Below are 26,859 nucleotides of genomic sequence, written 5' to 3'. Positions count from 1 at the left end.
AGCAGTTGTAATTTACTGCATTTATCTACCCTGTGTTTTTTTTTCTACATACTAACACTGACAGTGACCTAATAGAATCCTGAGGAAGGACTTGGCGTGAGGTACAAATTACAAAGAAAAACTTACAACCTTCTCCTTCTAAAACGTAAGTGCTGAGGTGTAAAAACCACAAAATTCCAAGGTTTTTGCCAAGGCCTCAACTCACTTTAGCCTACATATGTTAATACATTAAAATGTTGCCGTCTGCACAAAACATTATCCATTACAGGACTTGTTATTTTCCACAGTCAGGTTCTAATGCTTCTTACGCTTTGGCACTTCAATCAGGGTAATGAAAACACAAAGTTGGAGGGAAAGGCAGCAGCATTTGCAGACCTGAAAACAACTTGCGTCAAACATGTTATTAAGGAACTGCAAACAGTCCCAGCAGTAGTGTAATGTGAACAATAATAGCCCGAAATGACTACAAGAAACTGCAATAATAACAAAAACAACATTCCTGGCTTCTATAAATCTAAACATTCTGAAAAAGTGACCTTGATATCATATAAACCTGGTAACGAGTGGCTTTTCACAACAGTTTTATGATTTTTGTGATGGCTGCTGTGGGGATCCTCACGACTGTATAAACATTATATACATCCATACAGAGCTTCTCCAATAAAACTCTGCCTTTCACTGGGCCACATTCCACTCTTACCTGTAAATCCCAATGGCAACGGGTATAAAACCTGTATTCTCAAATAAATTTCACACCTGTTCCCCCACATTGCCCCCTTCTTCCCTCATGGATGTGCTTTCATGAATGGAAGTGCATGATCACACACATGCAAACACACACAAAACCTCTTCATGGTCTCTCAGAACCTGAAGAAGGAGAAATGAATGTCACTAACATGCCACTGTCTTTTTACATCTGTCTTGGACAATGGCCTGTGGATTTACTGCCTGGTGGATGGGACAGTTGAAGCGGAACCAGTACTGTGTATATTTCGAAGACATTTACAACAAATATCTCACATTTCTTCTGCCCTAATAACGCCGCAGACCTCATGTGGCACACCACAGGGTTTATGGAAAGCAGCTGCTAAAATATGTCCTACGTTTTAGGTTGAAATAATACGTCTGCTTAATAGCACAGACATGCAGGTATATAAAGATGTGTGTCCTGACTCAAAAGGGGGCTGGATCAAAACGAGGGCAAGTGGTGAAAGTATGTGCATTAAAGACAGGACAGACCAAAACCGATCCAAATAAAGGAGGCAAGAGAAATGGGAGGGTATCACATCTGAGGCAGTTTGGTGGATTTACCTTCAGGGCTGAATCTTTACCTAAGGCTAAACAACACAACACCTGCCGAAAGTTCTCTTAAAAGATGCACATGAGTGTACAGGCCTTTTGAGTTATTCTGAAACCAAAAAATAGACTTACAGACAGTTGGACTCTAAAAAACAAAACAACATGCACTATTCATGACCAGACTGCATTCAAAGGCAGTTGGAGAAAATTGACAACCTGACACACATTCATTGGTGTCAAATTCTAACTTATGACAGAAGCTCAAGATATCAAGGTGAGGCTCTGGGCTGCGGTTGTATGTGCATGCATCTGTGTGTGTGTGTGTGTTTATCTGTGAGCTGCTGTGAGTCTGTATCCTGGCACCCATCTACTGTAGCAGTGTGCACATGCAGTAAATAAGAGATCATTACAGTCTGCTTTATTCAGAAAGTGCATGGCACTACTTTAAACACAAGCACAATACTGAATGGAGTGTGTGGGAGTGTAACTGTGTGTGTGTGTGTGTGTTTGTGTGAGGCTGCCAGACATACACACACAGACACACACCTTTCCTAAAAAACACACAGCCGGGGTAGTGAGCATGATGCCTCAACCCCAAATGCACACATCCAGGGCTGTCACACACTTGTCAAATACATCAAGCTACTCAGAAATTCCACAGAAAAAAAGACAGACAAGAAGTTACCTGAGCCCTCTGAAGCAGATGGACTCTCAGTATCAGAGGACCGCCGTGTCTGTCTCCGTGTCTGTGCCTGATTCTAGAAGAAAAACCATGAGGTGCAAAAAAAAAAAAAAAAGGTCTGCCTTTCCACTCAGGCCCAAGAAACGAGATTACCAATCCCATAATAATGCTGATATTTCACGGTAGCCTTGCCAACCATCTGCGCTGAGTGATATATCTGATGCTTCCTCTTTTTTTTAATCTCTCTCTCTTCCTTGATGGGATTACTCCCTTAGCCAGACTGTTTATCACAGGAAAACATATTAGGTATAATAAGCTCAATTGGTTTGCTTTGATCTTGGACTAGAACAGATAGCGAACTGTGTAGAATGTATTAATTAATTTAATTTCTTTCCCATCTGTGACACTTGAATGGACACTTTCTTCAAAGCTTTTTTTTTTTCATAGTAGTAGTAGTAGTAGAGTAGATTAATGTCCAGCGCTAAGCATCAATAGCTCAAAAGAGCCAGATAACTTTGCTGCTGTGGGGATAAAATGCTCTTTCTGCCTAACTTGGCTCTGCCGTAGAAAATGCTGCACATGGTACGAGTGATGAAAATGGACACATGAATCCCAGTGGACTTGTCCAGATTTGGCTAATGCATCATAACAGCTGATAAAAGCTATAATGTAGAGTAAACCTTGAAGAGGACTAGCCGGTAAAGTTGTCACCCCATAAAGAAGAGCTCATGTTCTCAGCATACAGCATACTTCTGGTCTTTCATCTCTTCTTTAGTGTTCTTACTCTTACCCATGTGATATCAATATGTTCGTCTTTGTCAACAATGTAAGACAAGACGTACGCCATATTTTGTTCAAGTGCTCCAGCGAGAGGACGCGAGTTCTTCTATTAATACAGGTGCCTCAGAGTGCAGACAGACAGAAAGTCTTGCATCTCAAACAGGTCAACGCAGCTGTAATGAGAGACAGCCGTGCAACAGAGCTCCGTGTTTAAACAGCAAACCATTGGTACTTGTGTGACACCCATTTCAGAACTGCTCTACGTCTGCAAAAGTGATGGTGAATCAACAATTTTGACAAGGCGGCTGTAAAACGCCGGGCTCAAACAGACAGACTACCCATGTACATCAAAGGCGCTTCCGCCCTGCTCCATTTGGCGGCGGATCGCAGAATGTAGAGAGTTTGTGCGAAGCGACAGAGGGTGTTGAGAGGAACAGGGAGTGCCCACTCCACCAGAACAATTCTGTTTGAATCCATGGTGCATAAACAGGTAGAATACCCTTGCATTCAGTTTTAAACATGAATGAAAACATCACACAAGAGCAATTAAAAAGAAGAAATCATCCACTTCCACTGCCCAAAACCTGAAGCTAGGTTCTTCAAAGGTCAAAATCGACCTCATCTTCAGAGTATGTCATTTACTTGAACTACAGTGACAAAACACAGCACCTAGGTGCCATATTACACAAATACCTATACGGATACACACATGCAGGGAGTGGTTCAGGTTTTTATAGAACACACGCCAAAAATAAGTCCACTCTACCTAATAGAAAAAGAGAAAAAACAGCAGCTCCAGTCGCAGTTTTTACTAATTATGCCACCTCATTGCATGCAAGCCACACTGAAAAACTAACATTTCAGGCAAAATATTAACCATTTTTCAATTCTGACATGTTGCTTACAGCCACTTGTTGCATTCATTTATACCAGCGAGACGCTGTGACTCAGGGTGATGGCTAACTGACCAGACTCGTAAATGGTTCACGGAATTGCGTGGGACTTGACCTCAGAGCAGCACCGTAGGTAATGTGTAAGCCTGCATCTACCACACTCTCGCTCAGGACCATTCCATGAATATGAATTGGACTGTGAGAGACAGAGGCTGTAGAAGAAACACCCGGAACAGTGACATTCATTCAGCTGCATTTCGGTTGACATAAGAAACAGGTTTCAAACCTACATTTATAAATCGTGCAAGATACGAAGCAAGATGAAGCAAGATCCATTCAAACACCATGGATGGCTTGTCAACATAAATATAAATATAAAATACATGAATTATTGTACATAAATAAAGAGTGATTTTTGCTTCTGGGTGAAAGTTAAGAGAATATAATTAACATTTCTTAATGGGCACAAAGCAACATCTGAGGTAATCCATTCAAAGCAATTACATGTCTCAAAGTGTGCTACCACAATGCATAAGCATTATATAGAGAACTTTTCTTATAATGCTAGAAGATTCTATTATGACAACTATTGTTATTGTTTTAGCGCCCATGAAGCCCTCATTGGTACTTTTTTCTCTGGATAATCTCTATTATCCTGAGATGTATTAACAGATTCAGCTTGACATGTAGGTCAAGCCTACATTTCTGAATCATGTTTGATTTAAAGCAGTCCATTACTTGTCTTATCTTATTTAAGCTCCTGCAAACACACTTGCTTGTTTTGGTGTTCATTCAAAAATGCTAGCAACATGGAAAGAAACCTGTCCAGAAATAACTGAGGATGAATGATAGTCCATTAACAAGCACATATTTTTCAAATCACTGAAGTGAACATTGTGTATATATCGACAGACACGCTCAGCATGTGTTCAGAGGGGGTCCACAGGTGGGGTGAGTGATGACAAATGGCAGACAGGCCAGCTCGGGCCCCGTTAGCTGTTGTTGGAGGCTGAAGGCTGCTTTGTTCATTTCACACAGTGACAGGTCGATGGGGGGCGGGGGGGGAGTGATCATTAATATCACAAGATTTCCATCCATCTACCAGAACAAGAGGCCAGTCATTTAAAGAGCTGGTGCTGGGCAGACCTTTCACGCCCTGCTCATAACACCAATCTACACACATTACCACAGCTGTGGGGGAGCACTGCCAGTCATTAATTGGATTCACACATAAACTTACAAGGCGACCATGTTGATTGGGGTCGAGTCACGTTTAAAAAAACCAAAAAAAAAAAGTCTCATATGCAAGATAATGTAAACTAATTCGCAGCTGCTGCAACAGTTTAACTTAACATCAAAAGGCCTGTCCTTGTCTCTCTTTGTGTGCCATGTGTACACTTTCTCTCACACATACTTACTTAAAGCTCCTCTTCCAGTCATCCCAGGGTACATGTAATTCTGTCAGGAAGAGAGTATGTGAGCATGTGAGAGGGGAAGAGATGTAGGGGGGGCGGTATCGGACCTCATCTGTTTTTCTAACTCTGTATCTCTCTCACTGCACCTGACAGGCTTACAGAGAGATCCAGGTTTCCAGATCAATCCTTCAAGAGTATTTACAAATGCACAAAGCCAAACACAGACAGGTTGGCACACGGCCACTCAGTTTAAGTGCTTTTCAATGTGTCTGTGGCGTCAACTTCTATTTTACACTTATCTACACCTTAAAGGGGGAACGGAAATATGTTTCGGTGACCTTTAGCAAATGTCAAATCTGGAGAGAAGAAGAGAGAGGGGGGGGAAAAGAGAAAGAGAGGACGTGCGTTTACAGCGATCTGACGATGTATACCTTACATAACCTTTTTTATTTATCCGGGAAAGACTGGCGGAGCACACTGTTGAGCAGAAACATACTAGCTGTTTCACACTCGCATACCTACACAATTTAACACACAGCAATTTAGTTCAGGAGTTTCTGGAGCTTTACGCTAAGTGCAGGATTGAAACAAGTAGCCTTGTCGTCACAAGACACAGTGTCCAGTGTCTATGAACTCCACCACCAGCAACATTCACGGGCCGAAAGCCATTGTTCCCTACTTGTTAGTTTGCGGCCAGGCTATAATGTATCCATTAAAATGATGTCGATGGAGAAAAGCTTTTTCTCCATCAAATTACAACATGCTTTCATGAGGTCAGCTGTTTTCCATGTGGAATGGCCAGTTTAAATGCAGACACGGTCCCTTGGTATTCAGGCGGGGTCTGGTTCAGTGAGGGGAAAGAGTGAGAAAATGAAGACAGGAAAGAGATGGAGGGAGGAAGGAGAAGAGAGAAGGAGAACATTGATTGAAAGACTGTTATTAGCAGTTTTCAGCAGGGCACTTGGGCCACTGAGTTGTTCTAACAAGGTTGCTGTGTCTCGAGGAGCAGTCAAGGAGAAGTCAGTGCTTTAGAAAGCTCCCTCGATTCTCCACTTCCCCATCCCTCATTCACTCTCACCACCCACGCCACACTTTTCCTGTCCCTCCGAAAAAAAAATCAATACGGCTGTGCAAAGTGCAGCATGGCCCAGGGGGAGGGCAGGGTAGCTGCAGGGGCTAGATGCTGGACTCACAGGGAGGACAAGAGGCATCCTCCAGGACTGTCCCACAGGCAGTGTCAAGGACAGGCCTGAGGACAAGAGGACTGAGTCCACCGAATTATGCATTACACCCACTTCCTGTCCCACTGCATCATTCTTTCTTTTCGTCCCACTCTTTGTCTCTGTAGCCCAATCGTGGCTCACTCAGCAGGGCTGAAGAGATCGATTAGCAGGTGGCGCATTTAAAATCCCCAGCACTAGAGGCTGCCTTTACACTCTTGTGGGCCCTGCACACAACACATCCCTCAGAGTACAGCAGGTGGACGGATGGGTGGGTGTGTTGCTGTCCTGTGGTCACACCTGGTCATTGAAATGTTTCTGATTTGTGACAGTAAACAATTCAATAGCACTTAGCCTTCCACATGTGTCTGAAGGATGTAGAGCTAGAACCTCTGTCGCTGTTTCAACATGTCACAGATGAGTGGCATTCAGGCAGATTAGGCAGTCGTGGACCTATACGCTGGTGCTGTGTTTAAAGCAGCACTGCAGCTATGATATATCTGTTAAAGCTTAGAGTTGGCTTAAAAAAAGAAAACTGGCATTTCGCGATGGCCCTCATTTCCATACAGTAGGCTTGAGCAAGAAGTCTGTACATGATGTTGATGAAGTCTGCGAGGAGGATTTCAGTCCTGCCGCATGTCTCTGTGTGTGAGTGACTGATCACAGTAGAAGTGGCTTGTGTCTCTAATCCAGTACCACTGTTAGACAGTGCAAAGACCCAGCTCTGTGTATTGCAGCACCAGCTGATCAAACCCATCATGTGACAAGCAACCTCTACAAATGACGATGATTTCCCAGCTCTGTGTCCTTTCGGTTCCATATTAGTTCATCTTACACTGACACTACAGAGTCTGGTGCTTCATCTTGGATAAAGATGATTTGCAATCCGACCCGAGGGGTTGGGAGTCAAGGGTAAATGATGGGCTACGACAGGGAAACTATGCCGATAGGCTGACAGCGATGACAATTATCATGGTATATTATAACCTTATGCTAAACATATGATTTGATACTTGACAAAATGCATATCATACAAAAAGACGAGTTTTACTGATCTACAATCAGCTGAGGTCATGTATTTTTCTGCAGACAATTAGGACAGTATCTTGAATTTTTTGGTATATATATATATATATATATATATACATACTATATATATATACATATACACATACAAGCCAGAGCTAACACCTAAGCCATCAGAAAAACATATGGTGCAAAACAGATGTGTACTGAACATAATAGGACAGGTTCAATTCTCAGTCATGTAGTCTTTGACCCAAATAAACGGTTATCATGATGTGGCCTCAGATTAATATTGAATTAGGGGCTGAATATTATTTGTGGCTGTTTACATGACTGTCTTCCTGTATTCCTGGAAGCCTAGCACAGATACAGCTGCTGTAATGGCATTAGCAAAATCCTGAAGTAAAGCAGACGGCACTTGTCTTGCTTGAGAAGCCACCTCATTTCTTTATTTATTTTTCCTTCACTCATTCTGAACAAAGGAAAATATTCTACCAGGGATTGAATAGCTTAATCCTCTTTTCACTCATTCCAGTAGCTTGAATGGTGACAGATTAACATCCTCGAGGTTTACAAACCCAGCCATTTGAAAATGTAATTGGTGGCGCCACACCGCATGCATGTGTTTAAGTTAAGGGTTAATATTAAAGCTCAGCATACACACATGCACTGGAGTCAGGAGGGAAGTGGCCACAGCCAAGTCTCTTAAACCTGGGCAAGACCAACCAGTCTGTCACGTACGTATCAGGGAGTTGCAAGCTGTCCCAAACCCTCACAAGGTGCCACAGTTACTGTTCACTTCTGCTAATTATTACAGCCAATCAGAGGGGTTAACGGGGCGGAGCCTGGCCAGACCATGTTCTGGGGCATTTAACAGCTGGCAGGAACGGAGGTGAATGCATTACACACTGCCCTCATCCAATAAAAATAAAACACCCTGACATCTGAGGTGTACTTAGCACAGAAGAGAGGGAGGAACTGAGGGAAGCAAAAAAAAAAAGGGGGGAATAAGTGAGGGAGGGGAAGAGGCTGTTGGTGGGGTAAAGGGGAGAAAGGATCTGATAACATGATGTCCAAGTGCCACCTAGTGACAACTTCCTTGCTAGTCTGCTCCTTAAGGTGCCACAGCATCAGGGGAAGAGGGGTGAACAGATGAAGTGACCCATGACAGAAGGATCCAGAGTCAGATGCATATTGTTCTATTCTTCCATTGACAGGGAACAGAAATCCCATCCCAAGTACTGTCTAAAACATTCACGTCTTAAGTCCCACTTTAACAACAGAATAATGACTTTCAAAAATGATGCTGATCATAATTACTTTACCATCTTTTTTTTTTTTTTTCAAAAACCCAATCAAGCAAACATGCCATCAGCCTTCCTCAAGTGACCCCACTGTCTGTTCAGCTGTGGGAGTAAGCATAGAACACTGCACTGGAAGGCTGGTGGCCCTGGGCTCCTAGGTCCCCTCCCCTCATTTGCCCAGGTATAAATCACCCTCTGCCAGTGCCCAGAGGTGAGAGGGATGAGAGTTGAGGTGAGCTTGAAATAATGCTCATGTCACGGCAGGTCAGCCCTCCATTATGGCTGTTTCAAAAACTATTAATCTTTCTTGTAGTCAGTGGCCTAGAAATAATTACTTCATCTAACCCATGTAATACAGCATGACCAGCAGTCGAGCCTGGTCAATTTGAGGCTGGGGAGGCAGGATGGTGGGGGACACGGGGTGTGTTGGAAGACCAACAGAGAGACGGGAGGAAGGGGGAGCACAAATTACCAGGCCCTGTCTTCTGCTACTGGGTGACTGATGTCCTGCACACTTCAGCTGTGGCCTTTTACACTCTCAGCACTGATTTAGATAGATACACACACGTGCACACTGAGAGGCAGAGCATGTACAAGCGCACATGTATGGATGATTAAATTCATACACACACACACACACACACACACACACACACACAAACACACGCACTTGACAGAGGAACACACAAATCACATTATTTAAACAAGAGCCCCTTCTGATTCACAAGGGGTAATACAGAATTTAATTTGTTTTAGTTAGCACACACAACTGACCCTAACAAAATTAGACAAACCATTATACTTCATCAAATTAATTAATCTTCTTTTTTTTTTTTCAAAAATGTTCATCTAAATGTCATAACAAGGCCAATCTGCTATTCAAGCGTGAGATTTGAAAGTGAATTTGACATTTGAATGGTGACAAATAAAAATATGTCTTAACTTATCAATCAGAATCGGCCCTCAAAGAGTCACAGGTCCTCACACCGTGGTATGTGAGAAGATTGAGTAATTGTGCATGTCCATCTTCTTCCCATCCCTGCTGCACAACAGTGCCCAGTGGCCCCACTACTTCAACAATCACAATCACCTGTCTCCATGGTAGAAGACAAACCCCGGCAACATCATGGCAGATAGAAAGACAATAAACACAGCTATTGTAGAAACCCACAGTGTGGGTAAACAGAGAAACTGCTGCAAACTCAGCCTCGATGAACGTCACAGGACGTATGTATGGAGTGACATAAATAAATGCAGCCCTCTAGTGGCTGTCACAGCTGGCATTGCAGGTGCAAATTTAATTAGTCAAGGTGAAGTGTCCCTTGTTGTCTGCGAAAGGGGGGTCCTCGCCATGCACGGCTGTAAACACGCGCTGTATCCTAATCAGGTGTCACCACAGCGTTTGATCAGTGCGCAAAAACTTGTCAAACTTCCCCGGCAGAGAGTGGGCCGAGCTGGAGAACAAAGGAAAAGAGCTGTCATGAGAGAACAGGGTGGCGGTGGTGCTGGTGATGGCAGTAGCGGTGGATGAAGAGAGTTTGCCCATTAGCAGTCTCTGTCGCCTATCTCTCTCCCACTCCCCAGAACGACTCCCCTTCACCACTTTTCTTTCTTCCTCGATGTGGCTACCTACAGTGTGCACCTGACTGCATCCCATCGCAGCTCGATGCTGGAAAATCTCAACCACAGTTGTCATGTTCAGGCTTCACAACCGCCAACAAAGCTTCTAAAACAAAACCCCAAAGTAGTGCTCTACTTTTGTTTACCCCCGAAAAATCCACACATGTACACTGGAACAAGCTGTGTTCATTTTGTTTTTTTATCAAGAACCATTCTAAGAAGTTGATTTCTCTAGAATAGCAGGACTTCAGTGGAGGAACTAGTGGCAGACACGCTGTTCTCCTCCTGCTCAACGCCTCCAGGCTGCATCGAGGCAGTGCAGGAACACACGCAACATAAGATACTGTTTACCTCTCAGCTGGGCTGATATTGAATACATTAGCCAAGTGAACCTCATAAGAAACACAAGCGAGTGACAAGGCCCAATCGTCTTTGCGACTACCATGGTAACTGAGATTACAGGCTAACAAAGAGCAGACAGGGGGGAAAATATTTAAAGCCCAAATAGTGATACATAAATTAATTAAAGGACAAAAAAACAAATGGAGAATTAAAGTTGGAACATCTGTCAGCGACTTAGCTTCCCAACGTAATACAAGTGTTAGAACATTTATACCCTTGAAGTTAATGATCCCCTCTTTAATTGACAGTCAAGGAAAACTGGCTGCGGCAGCATCCTGCCGAGACTCCGATAAGAGACCCCCCTTCCACCCTGCCAAAAATAAAATAAAAAAAATAGTTTAAAGAACCTAGGCACTAATCCCTATTGTCATCCCAGCACAGCAGAAGGACTTACAAACACAGATAACTCTGCTGAAACTGTCTATTTCTCTGGAGTTATGGGGACAGCCGAGCCGCTGCACGCCTCAAATCAGTCACTCAGATTAGCCCAATCCCTGTGTGCTGTCAGTCAGTTGAGACACTAGCCTGTCAACACATTTACAAGAGTCCATCTACAAAGTGATAATGCCCCCTATGTATGACAATGGTTATGGGGAAGGAGTCCACTAGCTAGATAGCGGGGTATGCAATATAGAAGACAGGCTGTTGTTGGATTAAAGTCATGTGTGTGCTGTGCGAATGTCTCCAGTGACACTCCAACACAGAGTCTTTAAGGAGTCTTAGCTATAGCCGCTTTTCTATAGTTGGGAGAATGTGGAAGATGCATGTCAGATGAGGCAAACACTTAAACCCACTATGACAAACAGACACAAACACATGCACACTGTAGGATAAACTTCAAAAACCTGGAGGTACAGCATGACTATAAGACAAAAAAAACCTTGATGACAGCTTGCCTGCCAATGCCTGATGCATCTCTCCCCAAAGTTGTGACTTAAATCCACCTACTTCACTAAATGGAGTGAAGCACAAAGAAAAGGAGAAACTTAGTATGTGCTGTAAAGATCAGTGTCTGTCTTTATTGCAAAGAGTCACGATAGAGACTAAAATACTAACATGGACAGCTATCTCTAAAATAAAACAACATATACGACAAAGGCATTTGAGGGACTAGTTAACGTACTTGAACGTGTGGTACTGGAAGGCATCTGAGTGCTCACACTGTCTGCTGACTGCATTTTATGCTTCTGTGGCTCACTCCACTTCATACAGTCCTGCAACAAATGACAGTGGATGCCCTCTACATAACAGGGCCAGAGCAAGCATGACACAGGGGTTGACAAGTGAACCCTCAAACTCCCTAACCCCTACCCCTGCCATGGCACGCACACACACAAGCAGCCCTGAAAACAGCCCTGACATGACTACTTGGCAGCCTTTTCTCGCCCCTCCTTGTGTTTCTTCTCTCTCTCCATCTCACTGGAGACAACCCTCAATTCAGGAGCGTTTTAGCAAGGCAAGTGGATGTGACCCACTGCCCCGCAGTCAAGCTCATCTGAATAAACAGAGTTGAAGAAACAGGCAGAGGGGGGGAAATCTGCCTACATTATGATAGGAAAAAAAGAAGATGGGATTCAGCCAAGGGGCTCCTTTCTGTATGCACGTGTGATCAGGTGCTTGACAGAGGCAGCGGATGGAATTACGGACTGTTGAACAAAAAGTGATGTGGGTGTGTGGGTGGCGGGGGTGGGGGTTCTGAGTGCGTGTGCAGTTTTGACTGGATAGCCGAGTTTCCATGGCCTGACAGTGTTCAGCTTGTGACAAGCCTGCCGCACCGCACCACCACCACAGACTAAGCACAACTCGCCCCACCGGCCTTCGTAGCCCATCACTCAGGATGGCCGAGGGAAGTGCTGTGAGAAGAGGTCAGATGTGCAGGACGGAGGGAGGGAGGAGAAAGACGAAGACGAGGAAGGGAGGGCTGGTCAGGGGTTAAGTGTGGAGAAGACAGCAATGAAAGGCAACTGTCATGCACCAGTGCTCACCCAGGAGCACCTGTCTTGAGAAGAACATGCAAAGTGTGCCAGTCACATCCTGACAATACCCCCACTTTTCTACAGACACCTAGATCAAAACACACACACACACACACACACACACACTATCTCTCTCTCTCAGTAAAGGGCTGATGCTCCACCATTGGAAAGGCATCACCTGTCTGACAGAATGCCAGTCAAGCTGTCGTTGGCTCCTTCGCATATGCACAGAAAAGTTAGGCTGATGAAGAAAAAACACACAAAGGCTCTGAAGAGGAAGAATCACTGAGACATGAACAGACTGCCTGAAGTGAGCAGACACTTCTCAAAGGTTTGAGACACAGTAAAAGCTGAAATTAGGTGGTTTGAGTTCATTTTGTGAGTGAGTGTGTGTGTGTGTGTGTGTGTGTGTGTGTGTGTGTGCGCACCTGCATGTATGCCTCGCTCTGTAAATGGCAAAGTTAAAAGTTGGCTCAGGAAAAAGCAGGTACTTCCTATGTTCAGGCTTTTAAAGCTCCAAGCCAACGGCCAGGTAATTTATGTTTTCATTGCTCACATTTATGGAAAAGATTTTATGATGTACAAATTAACAGTTACTATTTACAGCACCTTGTGAGCCTGATATCCCGCAGGTTTTGTGAATGAAGGGTTTTGGACTTCCAATTGAAACCACATGTTGGGCAACGCTGCAGCAGTAGGCACTTTTATTGGAAAGGTGAGTCATTACAAAAGAAAATAAATTCACCAATAAACAGCATGAAGATGGCTCTGTCCTGTATTATGCAGGTGGCTCTAGTCTGCATGATGAAATCATGTTACTGCACTTAAATTACTAAAATTAGTAACAGCCAGGACAGCAAGGATTCTGGGTTTAGCATTATTATTACTGACATCTGCACTTTAGAGGAAGTCTGAAACAATATTACCTATGTAATTTTAAATTTATTAAATATCCATGGTGCCAAACAAGCTTATTGAACATATAAACACTTGCATGTGTTAAGTTCTCCTAGCATTGGCAGACCAGTCTCAGCAGTACACTTGCACGCACAACCCCTATTCAAAGACACACACCTCACACTTAGAGCCGTCAACTTGCACAACACCCTACAGACAACGCAAATAAAACACACACACACATGCAGCGCTAGAATGCCAAACAAACAGAAATGGAAAATAACGACTCATCCAGATCATAGCCTAGACTGGCTAATGAACTCCCTGGAGGCTCTAGCCTCTGTGTGCGAGGTGAGAGGGTCATTCCCATGTTTATTCAGCACCAGTCCAATGAGCCACCACCATCTATTGATTGAACTGATTATTCTGTGTCTCTCCTGTGACAGGACACATGCATGACAGATGAACTCTACTTGGGCAGGTCACTTTCGATGTAATCTCATTGAATCTGACGGCTGATCTGGTCGACCGGTTTGCATGATCCACGTCTCGGCCTTGTTTGTGAATATGCTGACATCTGTGGCTAATGCCTCAACACTAATATGAGGTACTCGGCAAGAGCTGTCAGACACAGAAGCTGTCAAGGGCTGTTTGGACAATCCTCCTGACTGCTCCCAAAGGAGAGCACTAACCATGTGGTTAATGCTAAGCACAGCAATATACCAAGGTAGTGTGGTCTAAAGTGTTGATTCATTTGCAGAATGCTTCTTTTGCTTGTTAAACATTCAAACTTTTTCATATTTGTATTCGACAGGAACGTCAAACAGTCACCAACTGCTAAGGAAGATGCCAGCTGGTGGTTGGCGGAAACATTTGCACACAAGCTTTTTGGTTACAGTATGATTCAAAATGGCATCCAATCTCCCATGCACACCAAAAAAAACTATCCCTGTTATTCATTTTAAATGTATATTGAGATCACAGGTCTCCAACCACATATGGAAGTCTGCAGCAGGTAATCTCAGCCATGTACCCCGAGACAAAGCAAGCAGAGCCATAAAAGCTGATATCCATCCAGATGTAAGCCAAATGTGACATTGTGCACATTAAAATTGTCATGGATTCAATACAGACTGCTATAAAAAGAAAGGCAGAAAGAATGGGAATGACATGTAAAGTTTGCCACATTTATCAACCCAGCGGCTTACAACAGAATATCAACAAAGAGCCATCTCATGAGTAATAAAGAGCACCTCAATTTCATTGCAGGAAAAGCTTGTTTATGTTTTAAGTCACCACACATAGGATAAATAAAATACATCACAGATTAATTGAGGACGCTCACACAACATCAATCCTTTCCTTCTACTATGGCATCTAAGCTGTCCATTCCTCTATCACACTAACTGCAGATGATTATGGTCAAATTAAGGTGTCATTCATCGTCAACCGCTCCATATGTGGGTAGAGGGACTGCTGGTGCCAATCCCACTCTCACATCGGGGCAATTTAAGTATCCAGTTAACCTCTGCATGTTTTTGGACTGTGGGAGAACCCAGAGAAAATCCACACAGCCCTTGTTCCGACCAGGCAACAGCACTAACCACTTCCCACGGTGTGACCCTTCGTAAACATCTCATCAAATATAAAGAAACTCATATCTCATCCTATCCTTTTCTAGTGTTATCTAAGCTTCACATAACTTATGATAGTTGTGCACCCAATTACAACATAAATACATTAGATGTTTTGTGTGCTAGCTGAAGTGGTTTATAGAGTAAGAGAGGCTCGACTAACCATGCTAGTCTATAAACACCTCAGTCCAAATATATGAGCCAAAGATCAAATAGGCAAGACAAGGTAAAGACATGTAGAGGAAAAGCTCAGCAGCAGACTAATCAGCCCCTTCTAACGCACACATAGCAGATCAATGAAAGACCTGGGGCCTTGGGCCTGCACTATATTACACACCAAAACTTCATATTCATTCATTGATTTTACTTTTCAGAATGGTATATCATTGAACTCCAATGGGAGTGAAAAACAGAGGCTATGGCTGAGGTCAACCCTCGTGTGGACAGATGTTAGCACAATATTGATAGTGCACGCAGAAAGAAATGACTAAATATCTGGATCAATAGCTAGTTTCCATATCCACTGCTGGTTGTTCCAAATGGAAATATATAAATACTTCTTTATGGCTACTGGAGTGGCCCTAACAAAAACAACTAAATGTCGCCCTTAAGGTAAAGTCTTTGATTAGCTAAGGCCAGAGGTGACAAAAGGGTCTGTTGATGCTAGGATGCCAGGTTTCCAACAGCCTAAGAATGCTAATGCACACAAGGGCCCAGTTAAGAGGCCAAGGACATGACAGGTCACAGGCCCTGAGCCAAGTCATCTGTGCTAGCTGACCCTCTTATTCATTTGTAATGATGATTGGAGTAATGTTCCAGTTAGAAAACATATGAACCAAAATGTCTCTTCTCAATGTAGTCTTTCTAAATTATAAACAGGCCCTAATGAACATAATTGCATGTGGAATAAAAAAAAAACAAAAAAAAAACATGAAGTAAGAATGAGGTAGAGCTAAATGCTACAGTATATGTGGAGGTAATCAAATCAGTTCAATGGTCTGGTGAAAATCTTGCATCCTGCTGCTACTGATTGCGCGAGGGTTTCCCATTCGTTATTTACAGCACAGCACAATTACTGAGAACAACACCCAACCCAACAGCTTTCCCTGCTCCACAGTGGCCAATGAGGCCATAAAGAGGGAAGAACCACATCATTGCCTGCTCCTTAATTAAATGAAAGCTGTTAGCTTCATTTGCCTCCTTTTTTTACACATTGCACTGGCCAGCCCACTGCTGAAGACCTCCCAGACGCCATCCCTGCTTGGCCCTAAATCATGACTGCATAAGTGGCCCAGTGGGTCCCTGCTGTCCACGCAGCGACTGCCCAGCGGCAAGGCCAGAGCAGGGCATGCAGCCGATCGACACCTAGCCTGCGATAAGTAATTCTGTTGAGGATTAGCAGCATGATAGCCTGATCAATACTGTGTGCTCAGGCCATTAGGAATGCAGCGAGGAAATGACCCCCTCCGGTAATAAAGCAGGGCATCTGGGTTCTCCTTCATTTGCCAGCTCCATTAGTGTAATGGTATCATTATCTGCCACAGCCGTATTTTTCTGAGACCTGGCTTTTCCACAGCTCGACTGGCGGGGGTCTGATGAAACTGTGAGAGCCCCCATGCAGTGTTTCCCTTTCTACCATTCTACACAGAGCCTAGGTGTAAATCTAGCTCTGCTGGAGCTTAGGTGCTACCCTGCCTAAGGTATCCATAGCGTGTTTTATGTCAGTACCCAACACTATTTCTCCATTATTGGCTCATTAATAGAGCAAGCAGCATGTAGCTTGGGTTAAGAGGGAGAAAAAGATGGCCGTCAGAGCACAAAGCTGCTGAATGTGCTGAATCTGACACCCCCTCTTGCTAAAACACCAGGCCTGACATGACAGGACGTCGGCATTAGTCACCATAAATCGTTTCCTTTACACTAATTCACCAGCGAACATTTTGTGGGGGAGAATTGATTAACCATGTCTGGATGTGTGGCCACATAATCAGCTTTTACCTTGCTAGCTGTTAATTTAACAGAATTGCCAAGGGAAACACAAACCATTTTAATGAGTGTTCAGAAATTAAATACTCTAAACAGCTTGCACTAGGTGACACAACCAGAGCAAACCAATGAGGCTGATCTAAGCAATGAGATGGGCTGAGCCCAGGACCTCAAAACATCTGGTGACCCTGTGTGATCATTACTTAGCCTCCTGCTCATACACACACACTTCCTGTTTCGATACAGCACTTTATACTTGTCATCACAGTCCAAATGGCGAGCTTGAATCAAAGACAGAATTAGAACACCGGGTTAAGGGACAGGGTCAGTGCTGTTTTCACACTTTCTAAGACATGAGTGGAAATTCATCCTGTGATGACAACACTGACAAAACATAATGAAATGTTTTCAATTCAATGGGGTACAAGGCGAGTTGACTACAGCCATGTGGAGGAAACTCATGAAAATGTCGAGCTTTAGAAAAAAGCACAATGCAGAAATGTCAGAGAATACAGAAAGCATGAAACGAGCACAAGAATTTCGGATCGTTAATCCAAATAAATGTGCATCACTGTGCTGAGGATATATCCCTGGGTCAAATCTTGTTCTAAAATATGTATATGGACAATAGCATACCACCGGTCTGTATATTTGACTGACTGGCAGCAGTGGCATTCTGTCAGGAGATTGTGTATTCATCTGGCACTAATCTGTTGGTGCTTGCATTCTCTAACTCAGAATGGCAGAAGACCCATCATGGCACATTTCTCACTTTGAGCAGCACTGCAAACATACTTGCTTACTCTATGAGACAACCATCATATCCAAGTTATTAGTTCTTACAATAACTGTATCACTATAAAACCTGCCAAAATGTATGCAGCTCATTCCTTGGCTGCTTTACAGTCATATTGCTATTTTGCAATTACAATTGCTCCTGCTCATCCTTTTATTTATCTACAGAGAAAGGAAGCTAAGCCATTAGGTCTGTGCAGCACTGCCTGACTGCCCGAGGGCCAGCTGGAATGAGTTCCCTCTCTGAGCCACTCATCTGGCCGCCATTGCTGCTTTCATAAACAGGAGGAACTGCGTCCTACATAGTTTCACTGCTGTCTAACATGATCCAAACACATGTGCCACAGCAGACACTATCCAAGTCAGGGAATAAGAGGAGAAACAGACTGAGAGGTAGACAGACAGACAGACAGACACTATGACTATAGGCAAAATGCAGCTCAACAGACCTTAAGCACAGTTGAGTCCCTTTCCTTCCTTTTTCTTAGTATCTCAACAAATGTCTTGGTTAGACTGCATGTGGAAGCCTGATTAAGCCCAAGTCAGCACGAAAAGCAGCTTAACGCACCAGTGTACACACACACACACACACTACCAAGTCGGTCCTCGCATGTTATGAACGCGGTCTTCTCTGGTCACATCATACAAATACAATCATATACACACCTCACTTTAATTTGATATTGGGTTGGTTTCCATTAGCCTGTTTTTATGTGCATTTTTAAAAACATTGAAAAAAATCTTGAAATATTACATACAGGTACTGCGTATTGAGGAGGTGGGAAAGTTTTATTGATCTATATATTGATAAAACGTAAATGCAACAAAGTGCAATGGAAACAGATACAGTAAATGAATGGTGCCATTTAAAACAATGTGACAGAAATGTCACTCAAGTGTTTTCCCTTTACTGCACTGTAAAAATGGTGCGAACAGCAGACTGGAGGAGAACTGAAGAAAAAAACTATAACATTCCTCAACTTTGTGCAAGAAGCAAATCCAGAATTACTACAATAATAGATGAGACTTCATCAAATTGCACCTTTGTATCCTTCTTTTGTGGTGACCCGCACCCGGCATTACATTTTGTGGCCATGTAGCCATTTGCTCAATTCAATTCAATGTGGTGATTTTTTTGAAAAAAAATAAATTAATGATTCAAATGATTCTAATGGAAACTAGGTCATTAACCCATAATTTGTCATTTCCACTGTGCATCAGAGCATCATCATTTACTGAATGAACTGTCAAACAATAAGCAGCTGCAGACTGCTGGACTGGCACCATGCCAAATATGAAATACACTCACCAGCCACTTTATTAGGTACCCCTGTTCAACAAAAATATCTAATCAGCTAGTCACATGGCAGCAATCCAATGGATTCAGGCATGTAGACATGGTCAAGATGACATACTGAAGTTAAAATCAGGCATCATGATGGGAAAGATAGGTATGGAGCCCAAATATGGTCGAGGTGGGACATTTTTAGAGTGTACCGTTATGTTCGCTCACAATACTTTTGCGCTTCCTTCCCTCCCCGGAGCTCCCTGGCTCTCCCCGTGCCCCAGACGGCTCTGCCCGGCCGTGCACGGCACTTACTCAGCACTTCTACTCCAGCCAGAGCTGGAAGGTTTTGCAGGGAACACAAAAGTCATTGCAAGGGAATGCAAAACTACTGCAAGGGAACATATAGGTTTGCTCTATTTTCCCACCCTGACCCTAAGAGGCCTCCGTAGAAAGGGGATTTAAGTAACTCTGAACGTGTATAATGACGTTTTTTTCAATTCAATGTGATAAATCACAATGCAGAAATGTCAAAAATAAAAAACAGAAAGCATGAAACACACATAACAACTTCTGATTTTGAATTCAAATAAATGTGCATCACTGTGATAAGGATGTGATATCAGTAGCCACTGGGAGAACAGGGGGGTCTTGCAGGGAGCACCAGGGAGGGAAAGAACACAAAAGTTATTCCAAGGTAATGCAAACGTTTTGCAAGGGAACACAAAACTATTGCTACTGTATATAAGTTTGCTCTATTCTCCCACTGTGACCCTAAAGGGGCTGCGCAGAAAAGAGATTTAAGTGACTATGAACGTGGCAATGTTGTGAGTATTTCACTAACTGCTAAACTACTAGCATTTTCATGCACAGCAATCTGTAGAGTTTACAGAGAATGCTCTCAACTATCCATTGTGCAACAGTTCTCTGAGCTAAAATGCCTTGTTGATGTCAGAGGTCGGATGAGAATGGCCTGACTGGTTAAAAAAAAGAAGAAAGGCAACATTAACTCAAAAAAAAAACTTGTTACAACCAACACTCAACATGGTGAAGCAGCACACAAAATGCTACTCCTCACACTTTAGCGGATGTCCTGTGTACCTAATAAAGTGGCAGGTAAGCTTACACCGTACACTAACTTTCTCTGGGTTAAGGTTTGGGGTTTTTTTTACAGTTGTAACTCAACCTTTCTGATGCTACTACACAATTGAAGTCACTGTTTATTCTTTACTGTAGGGTGACACTAGCCAAACAAGTTAGCATTGACCGCGCCGCTTTCTAAATTGACCACAAACCAATCAATAGAGCAGTTTGTGCCATTTTCTCACAAATATCATTCAGTCTTGACTCCATATCGTCATTCCACATAACGTAGGACGCTGCCTACATGCTCTATAGCGAGCGACAGCTTATCAGCAGTGTATTTACGTGCTGCAGCGCCGTTTTAATAATGTAAATGTAATTCTTCATTGTCAGACTGGGGAGAAAAAAAATGGAAAACACAATAAAGGAAGCAGACAAGGTGAGGTATTCGCTGACATTAGCGGCTTTCTAGCCCTCGAAATGCAGCCAGCGGCATTACATCAGGAGCGTTAGACATTAAGCCAGCCACCAGGCGTAGATATATGCCAGACCGAACGGAGAAAAACGCTATCAATACCTTTCTTCTCTTCTCCCCCTCACTGTCACCCGATCTTTTCATGTTCCTGGAGTTGTGTTTACACTGCCTCGCTGTCACTGGCGGCGACGCTGGGCGTTGTAGTGCTGCAGTGAGCGGCTCCGCTCTCCGTTTGCATGTTGGCAGAGGGCGCAGGCGAAGGCAGCCTCTCGTTTTATCATGTTTCGGGAGACAGTGTCCGACTTGGCCGGTTTTGTTCGCTGTTGGTGGATACATTCTTTAAGGAGATGTTAGAAACGAGGAGATAAAAACTACAAATCCCAACGTGGCGTGTGCAAGAGGCGGAAGCAACTGAGGCACGCGCAGAATAATGCACTGCGCAGCATCAGCCCACTTAAAGATCTATGTACACACACTCCAGATGAGTGTGTGTGTGTGTGTGTGTGCTGGAAGGTGGATAGATAGATAGATAGATAGATAGATAGATAGATAGATAGATAGATAGATAGATAGAAAAATAAGCAATTTTACACCACAGCCCACAAAATGTACCATTATTATTTATTATTATGATTGTAAATAAGTGGCATTTTACACAGCAGTGATTTTGACAGCTCAGATGTATACATAATCAAATGAAGGAAGGCTGCATTCCATTTTGCTTGCTTTATTTCTACAAGCTCACTTTTTATTAGGAGGTAGGTATTTAGGTGAATCGATAGATAGATAGATAGATAGATAGATAGATAGATAGATAGATAGACAGACGGAAAAATATAATCAGTTTTACATCACAGCCCACAAAACGTACCATTATTATTACCCTATACGCTTGTTTAAATAATGGGCCTTTTGCACAGCAGTGACTTGTCACATGTATAAATAATCAAATGAAGGATGGCTGCATTCCATTTTGCTTGCTTTGTTTCAGGGTGCATGCTGGCTCACTTTTTATTAGGCAAAAGCTTTAACAAGCTGTGTAATTTCTTTTGACAATATCCTGGTCTTCAACATAGGTATTCCATATGCTTTCCCCCTCTCCTTGCAAATCAAAAGCAGTGCCACTTTCATCTCAGACGATGTGTAAAAATAGCAATCATGCTTTGAACGCGCTCCAGCTCACGTCCCGTCGACCGTCTTTCAACTTTGCATGCGTCTCAAATCCAGGTGCGTCTCTGATGGAGTGGGCTTCCACCACGTCAGCCCTTTTCAGCTCACTGCTTATCATGAAAGAGCGCCCGTAAACGCACAGCACGTACAGTATGTGGCTGCCTTTGTGTAACACCCACAGTTTAAGCCCCCCCCCCCTCTAAGGGTTCATCCAGATTGCTCATAACATATTTTGAATAGTGCTGAAATGTGTTCTGTCCATTGTTCCTATGAGCGCACATGTGAACAAAAAAAAACATGAGAGGGCTTCGCGGATAGGGTAAGCACTGGTGGGAGGGTGGTGGTGCTGGGGCGGATTGCAGGGGTCTGAAACACCTGCTACATATTACCATTACAGACTTTGATCAGTGTCTTCATTAGTTTCCTTTGTAATCTCTTTTCTTTTATGGTAGAGCTGACCCAAGTGAGCCCGTTACAGTGATTTAACACACATGTTTCTTTCACCTGTCTTGTAAAATGCTCAAAAGCTCCACTGCTTTCAAAGATGTCGACGTCGCCGGCATCCCTTACTAATAAACGGAGTGGGTTCTTTTGATTCTTGTTAATAACTTACATTTCCTCTTCTCTGTCCCCGTCTTCCAAAGGGAGAATACATTTGAAAAATATCCCCAGAATCGGTTTTGTGAAAACCAGATCCATGTGCATGCATGTAAGTTTTTGCACATGAACACATGTCAGCCTATAGTGCCTCTTTAAAGCTTGTTGTAAATAATTTCTCCTTTTTATCTTTTTATGTCAAAATCTGCCTTCATCCGACCTCCATCACCCCAATCCATCATTACACTATGCTCCTTGTATGCGTCAAACCATCATTCACATATTGCCACTGTCAATCATCTTTATGGTTAACATATCAGGGAACAGAGCGTTCGCTGCTTGACTTTCCTCTGCTGGGTTTTTTAGATGTGGGACTCTTTGAGCAGTCATAATGTACAGCCTCTTGTTTAACAAATCCAGCAGAGGCTTGGTTTTTAATTCCACCGCTGGTGGCCCATTGGTGAAATAACTGAGTCCTCACAGCCCCCGTGGCTCCAGAAATGCACTGTATTGTTCACATTGGGCTCTATTGTTAAAGTATCCGCAAAGTGTATAAACCATTCAAACTGTGTATCATCTAGTTCTTGATAACAGAGTTGTTTCAGAGCCAAGGTACATGGAATTGCTTTGGTCTTAGGTTGCTTTAAGCGTATATTTTAATCGCACTTTGTTGAACCTTAAATGCAAATTGCAAAACAGACGGTCCCATTAATGAATTCATTAATTGCGGATAATAATTGGATTAAAAAGATTCATTCCATTTCTCATACATTTACAGTAATGCTACACACACAGTCCAGTGGTGCAAATCGTAACATTTAATAGTGAGACTGCAGACTGTAACCGCTGCGTTTCCCATGCACGTCAGCGAACTATGTTGGGAGGATGTTGTTTTTTATTCTGTAGTAAGCTTCTGCCTCAAAAAAAACAAAAGAACATATATAATAGCACCACAAGTTGGCAGCCTCCATAAAGCAAGACCTTAAGTACACATGGTTTTAGTGTAAAACTATAAAACCCAAATTTTTAATTTAAATGTGATTATACGCAACATAATTAAGCGCAGTGTGTTCAATTCCTATTAGCTGACTAATAGGATAATAGATTAGTCAGAAAGCCGAACGCTGACTTTCATATACCCGTACTGGTGTCGTCCCATTCATTATAAAGGCTTTCCTTTTGTTCCGGTGATGTTATTATTTTTACAAATCCGCACTCACACATTCACTCCATTTTCCCAGTCCATCACTGCAGTATTTTACTTAAGGCAAAGTGTCAAACTGTCATTCACATGTTTTCCCTGTCAGTCACTGTGATGGGAGACATGTCAGCGAGGAGAAACTTCTCTGGATGATTTCCGTTTGATGGTCAGATTGGAGGCTCTGCGAACAATCACAAAGTACAGACTCTTTACATGGAGACAAGCCAATTACTTTCCTCAACAATGCCTGTCATTTGTCCGACAGTGAACTAAGCTTTAAAGCAGGCGCCCTTCCTCTCATGTCCGACCTGTGGGGTTGAACATAAGGCAAGGTCACTAGTGTACACGCTCTGATGTGGTATCATATGGGAGAGAGAGAGAGAGAGAGAGAAAAAAAACCCATCACTTTGAACTTCTTCTATCATCATGTAGCCATGTCTACTGATCTGGCCAATGTGTTTGTTCTCATGATGGGGGTATGTTTTCTGTTATTGTGAATTGCATCAGCTCTGGATGACCCTTCTTTTTGTGATATAATGGGCGTCTAAAGAAAAAGAGAGAAAAAAAAAACGGGGAGAGTAAAAAAACGAGGAGAACATGGTGCCAGAATGTACTAAAGCAAAAGTAAAGGAAGACAGAGACCATTGTGTTGTGTCTGTATTAAAACCAGAGCCCACAGGCCGACAATCATCTCTCCCCCCCATTCTTCAAACTATTGTATGGCCTGAAAAAAAAAAATCAGAAATACAAGAGACAAACCTCATTGTGAATAATTATATCTTTCCGGAGCAGGAGTTTCTTTCTTCTGGCCCACCTAGATTTTATTTCTGCATTATCAAGTTAAGCTGTGGTGTCTGTATGAAAGAGAGGCAGCAAACTACTGGGACAGCATGAGACAATACAGTCAAGCTTTTGTCCTGCACCACACGGGGACCTCTGGTGATGTTAATGTTAAGAATTGTAAACAGCATTTTTTTTTTGGTAATATGCCACAACTTTGGCCAGGGACTATCCTCAGTGAAGACAAGGTTTTTTTTGTTGAGTTTTTATTAATATGGAATGAGCATATAGGGCAAGAATGTTTGCTAACCTTCCATGCTTAGCCTAAGGTAACTGTGATTTGTCAGTGCTGTAAAAGCAGATTGCTGCCCAGTGGTTTCAATTAACATCAAAGAGCTCTTCACAGGCAGTAATAGTTACATTAAAACCTGAAATGTATTATTTAGGTTATGTGCTGGAGTCCTCCGAAGAGAGTTTTTTTTCTTCTTTTCTTTTCGGTTTTTAAATACTGCGCCGCCTTTGTCTCGTTTCTTTGAAGCACCCACACATCACTCCCGGTACGGTCTCTTTGTAGCACCAAGGTACCTGTGTGGTGCACACCCGGTGGCCCATTAATGACAGGGCATAAAACGTGCCACTACAATAGGCCTGTGTGTGACCTCAGACATGTTTTCTGCATCATCTCTTCAACCGTGCACGACATGTTCAAAGGTTGTACCAAATGATGTGTGAGGATTCCATTAAATAATACAGCATAGTAAATCATTCAAATATTTGAACTTTGTTGGCAGCTAATGTGGATTAGGACTGGTCAGATAAGAGCTATTTAATAGATATGTATAAATCATATAGTTGAATGGTCCAGTTATTTGACTGTGTAGGTTAGGAACGGTACATTATGCATATTTCATGTTAAGATACTTTTTACGGGTTTTTTTTTTTTCCTTTAATGTTATTTGCATAAGAGAAGCAAGATGTAACTCAAGTCTACAGGTACAGAAATGTCAGGAATATAGTGGCTTCAGCACTCTAGATCAATTCCCAGAGATGTTGTGGGGGGGGTTTGAGTCACTAAATAAAATTGTAGACTTTTTTCAGGCTTTAATGTATTGGTTCTTTAAATAACATAAGCATACATTTGTGAAAATTCTGGTCTACCTATTATTCAAAATAATTAATAATAATTTGGTAAAAAATGGTCAGAATTATTATGTACAAATTTGGTCATGTCATACTTTATATTAATACTAGATCGCCACAGTTTGTCATCTTTAAAAAGTGTTCTTCCCCCCCACACAAAAAAGTTTGCAAAAGAATCTAGATCATAAAAAAGTGCGTATTTTTACATTATAGAAGGAAGAATTCATATCAGCGTTATGAAAGCTGTGCCGTGACAGACACATTTTGATTTATTTTTATTTTCCTACCACTAGTCCTTAGTTGAAATAGCTTTAATATCCTCACAATCCTGTGGCCACAGCTCCTCGTGCACAGAGAGGCCCTTCAGATGATTCAAAAAGTACACTATCCAACACACGTTGATTAAGCCTCAACAAATGATCATGCGATAGCACCACAGCAAAAGGCCCTTTGGTCAGTGGACAGAAGGAGCACGCAGCCTTCGCCTGCGATGTGGTACACCTCCTTGCCTGGGATCACTTCCAGACACCGAAATGAGGAAGCGCTTTGCCATAGCTGTGATTTGAAGACCATGATCACTGAGCAATTTTATAAGAGACCCATTAAAAAGTGAGGTTTTGACATACAAAAGAACCCCTGTTTAAATCTCACTCACAATGTCAGGCTGAAAGACGCAATAAAACTCCATACGGAGGCCTGCATCGTCTGTGTGTGTGTGTCCTTGCGTCGCGCACCATCAGGAGGGAATCACTTTTGTAGAGGCAGACACGACCTGTTTTTTATGGAGAGGCCTGCATGTGCCTATCGCTCAGCGCCGCGCTCCAGATTAATCGCACATTTGTTCAGCCTGATCAAATCACCCGCTCCAGACTTAACTTTTAACAAAGACGTCTTCATGAAATATGCTGATTTGTCAAAATACCCTCTAAGAAAATAAGTCGCTCTGAATAGGACCAGCTGAGGTGGACACAATGGCTCAGTGTGACCTCTTGCACCACCTGCTCTTGACAGTGTTTATAAAGTGCCAACTCCTCTCATTAGCGCTCCCATTTCCCCAGAGTTATTACAGCCCTGCAGATCAAACACAGCCTGAGTGAACAATGGCTGAAATGGCATTAATATGATATGTAAGACTTCAACAAATATTGGGAGGGACCTCTTTGATGGGGACTGGTTTATATTAGAGGCTTTTTATTAGA

The 26,859-nt window shown here is 42.8% G+C and overlaps 1 protein-coding gene across 1 annotated transcript in view; it reads right to left on the bottom strand.

Annotated features, from left to right (window-relative positions):
- Positions 1 to 21,108, bottom strand: part of fto (FTO alpha-ketoglutarate dependent dioxygenase) — a 114,338-nt gene extending 93,230 nt beyond the window's left edge. Inside the window, exon 1 of the mRNA XM_044030823.1 lies at positions 20,875 to 21,108. Within this exon, the coding sequence (XP_043886758.1) occupies positions 20,875 to 21,108 (234 nt within the window). The remainder of the gene's footprint in view (positions 1 to 20,874) is intronic.
- Between the last annotated feature and the right edge of the window lie 5,751 nt (positions 21,109 to 26,859).

This window comes from Solea senegalensis, linkage group LG7 (genome assembly GCF_019176455.1).
Source record: "Solea senegalensis isolate Sse05_10M linkage group LG7, IFAPA_SoseM_1, whole genome shotgun sequence".
NCBI lineage: Eukaryota > Metazoa > Chordata > Actinopteri > Pleuronectiformes > Soleidae > Solea > Solea senegalensis.
This window is presented reverse-complemented; position numbering and strand designations above follow the sequence as displayed.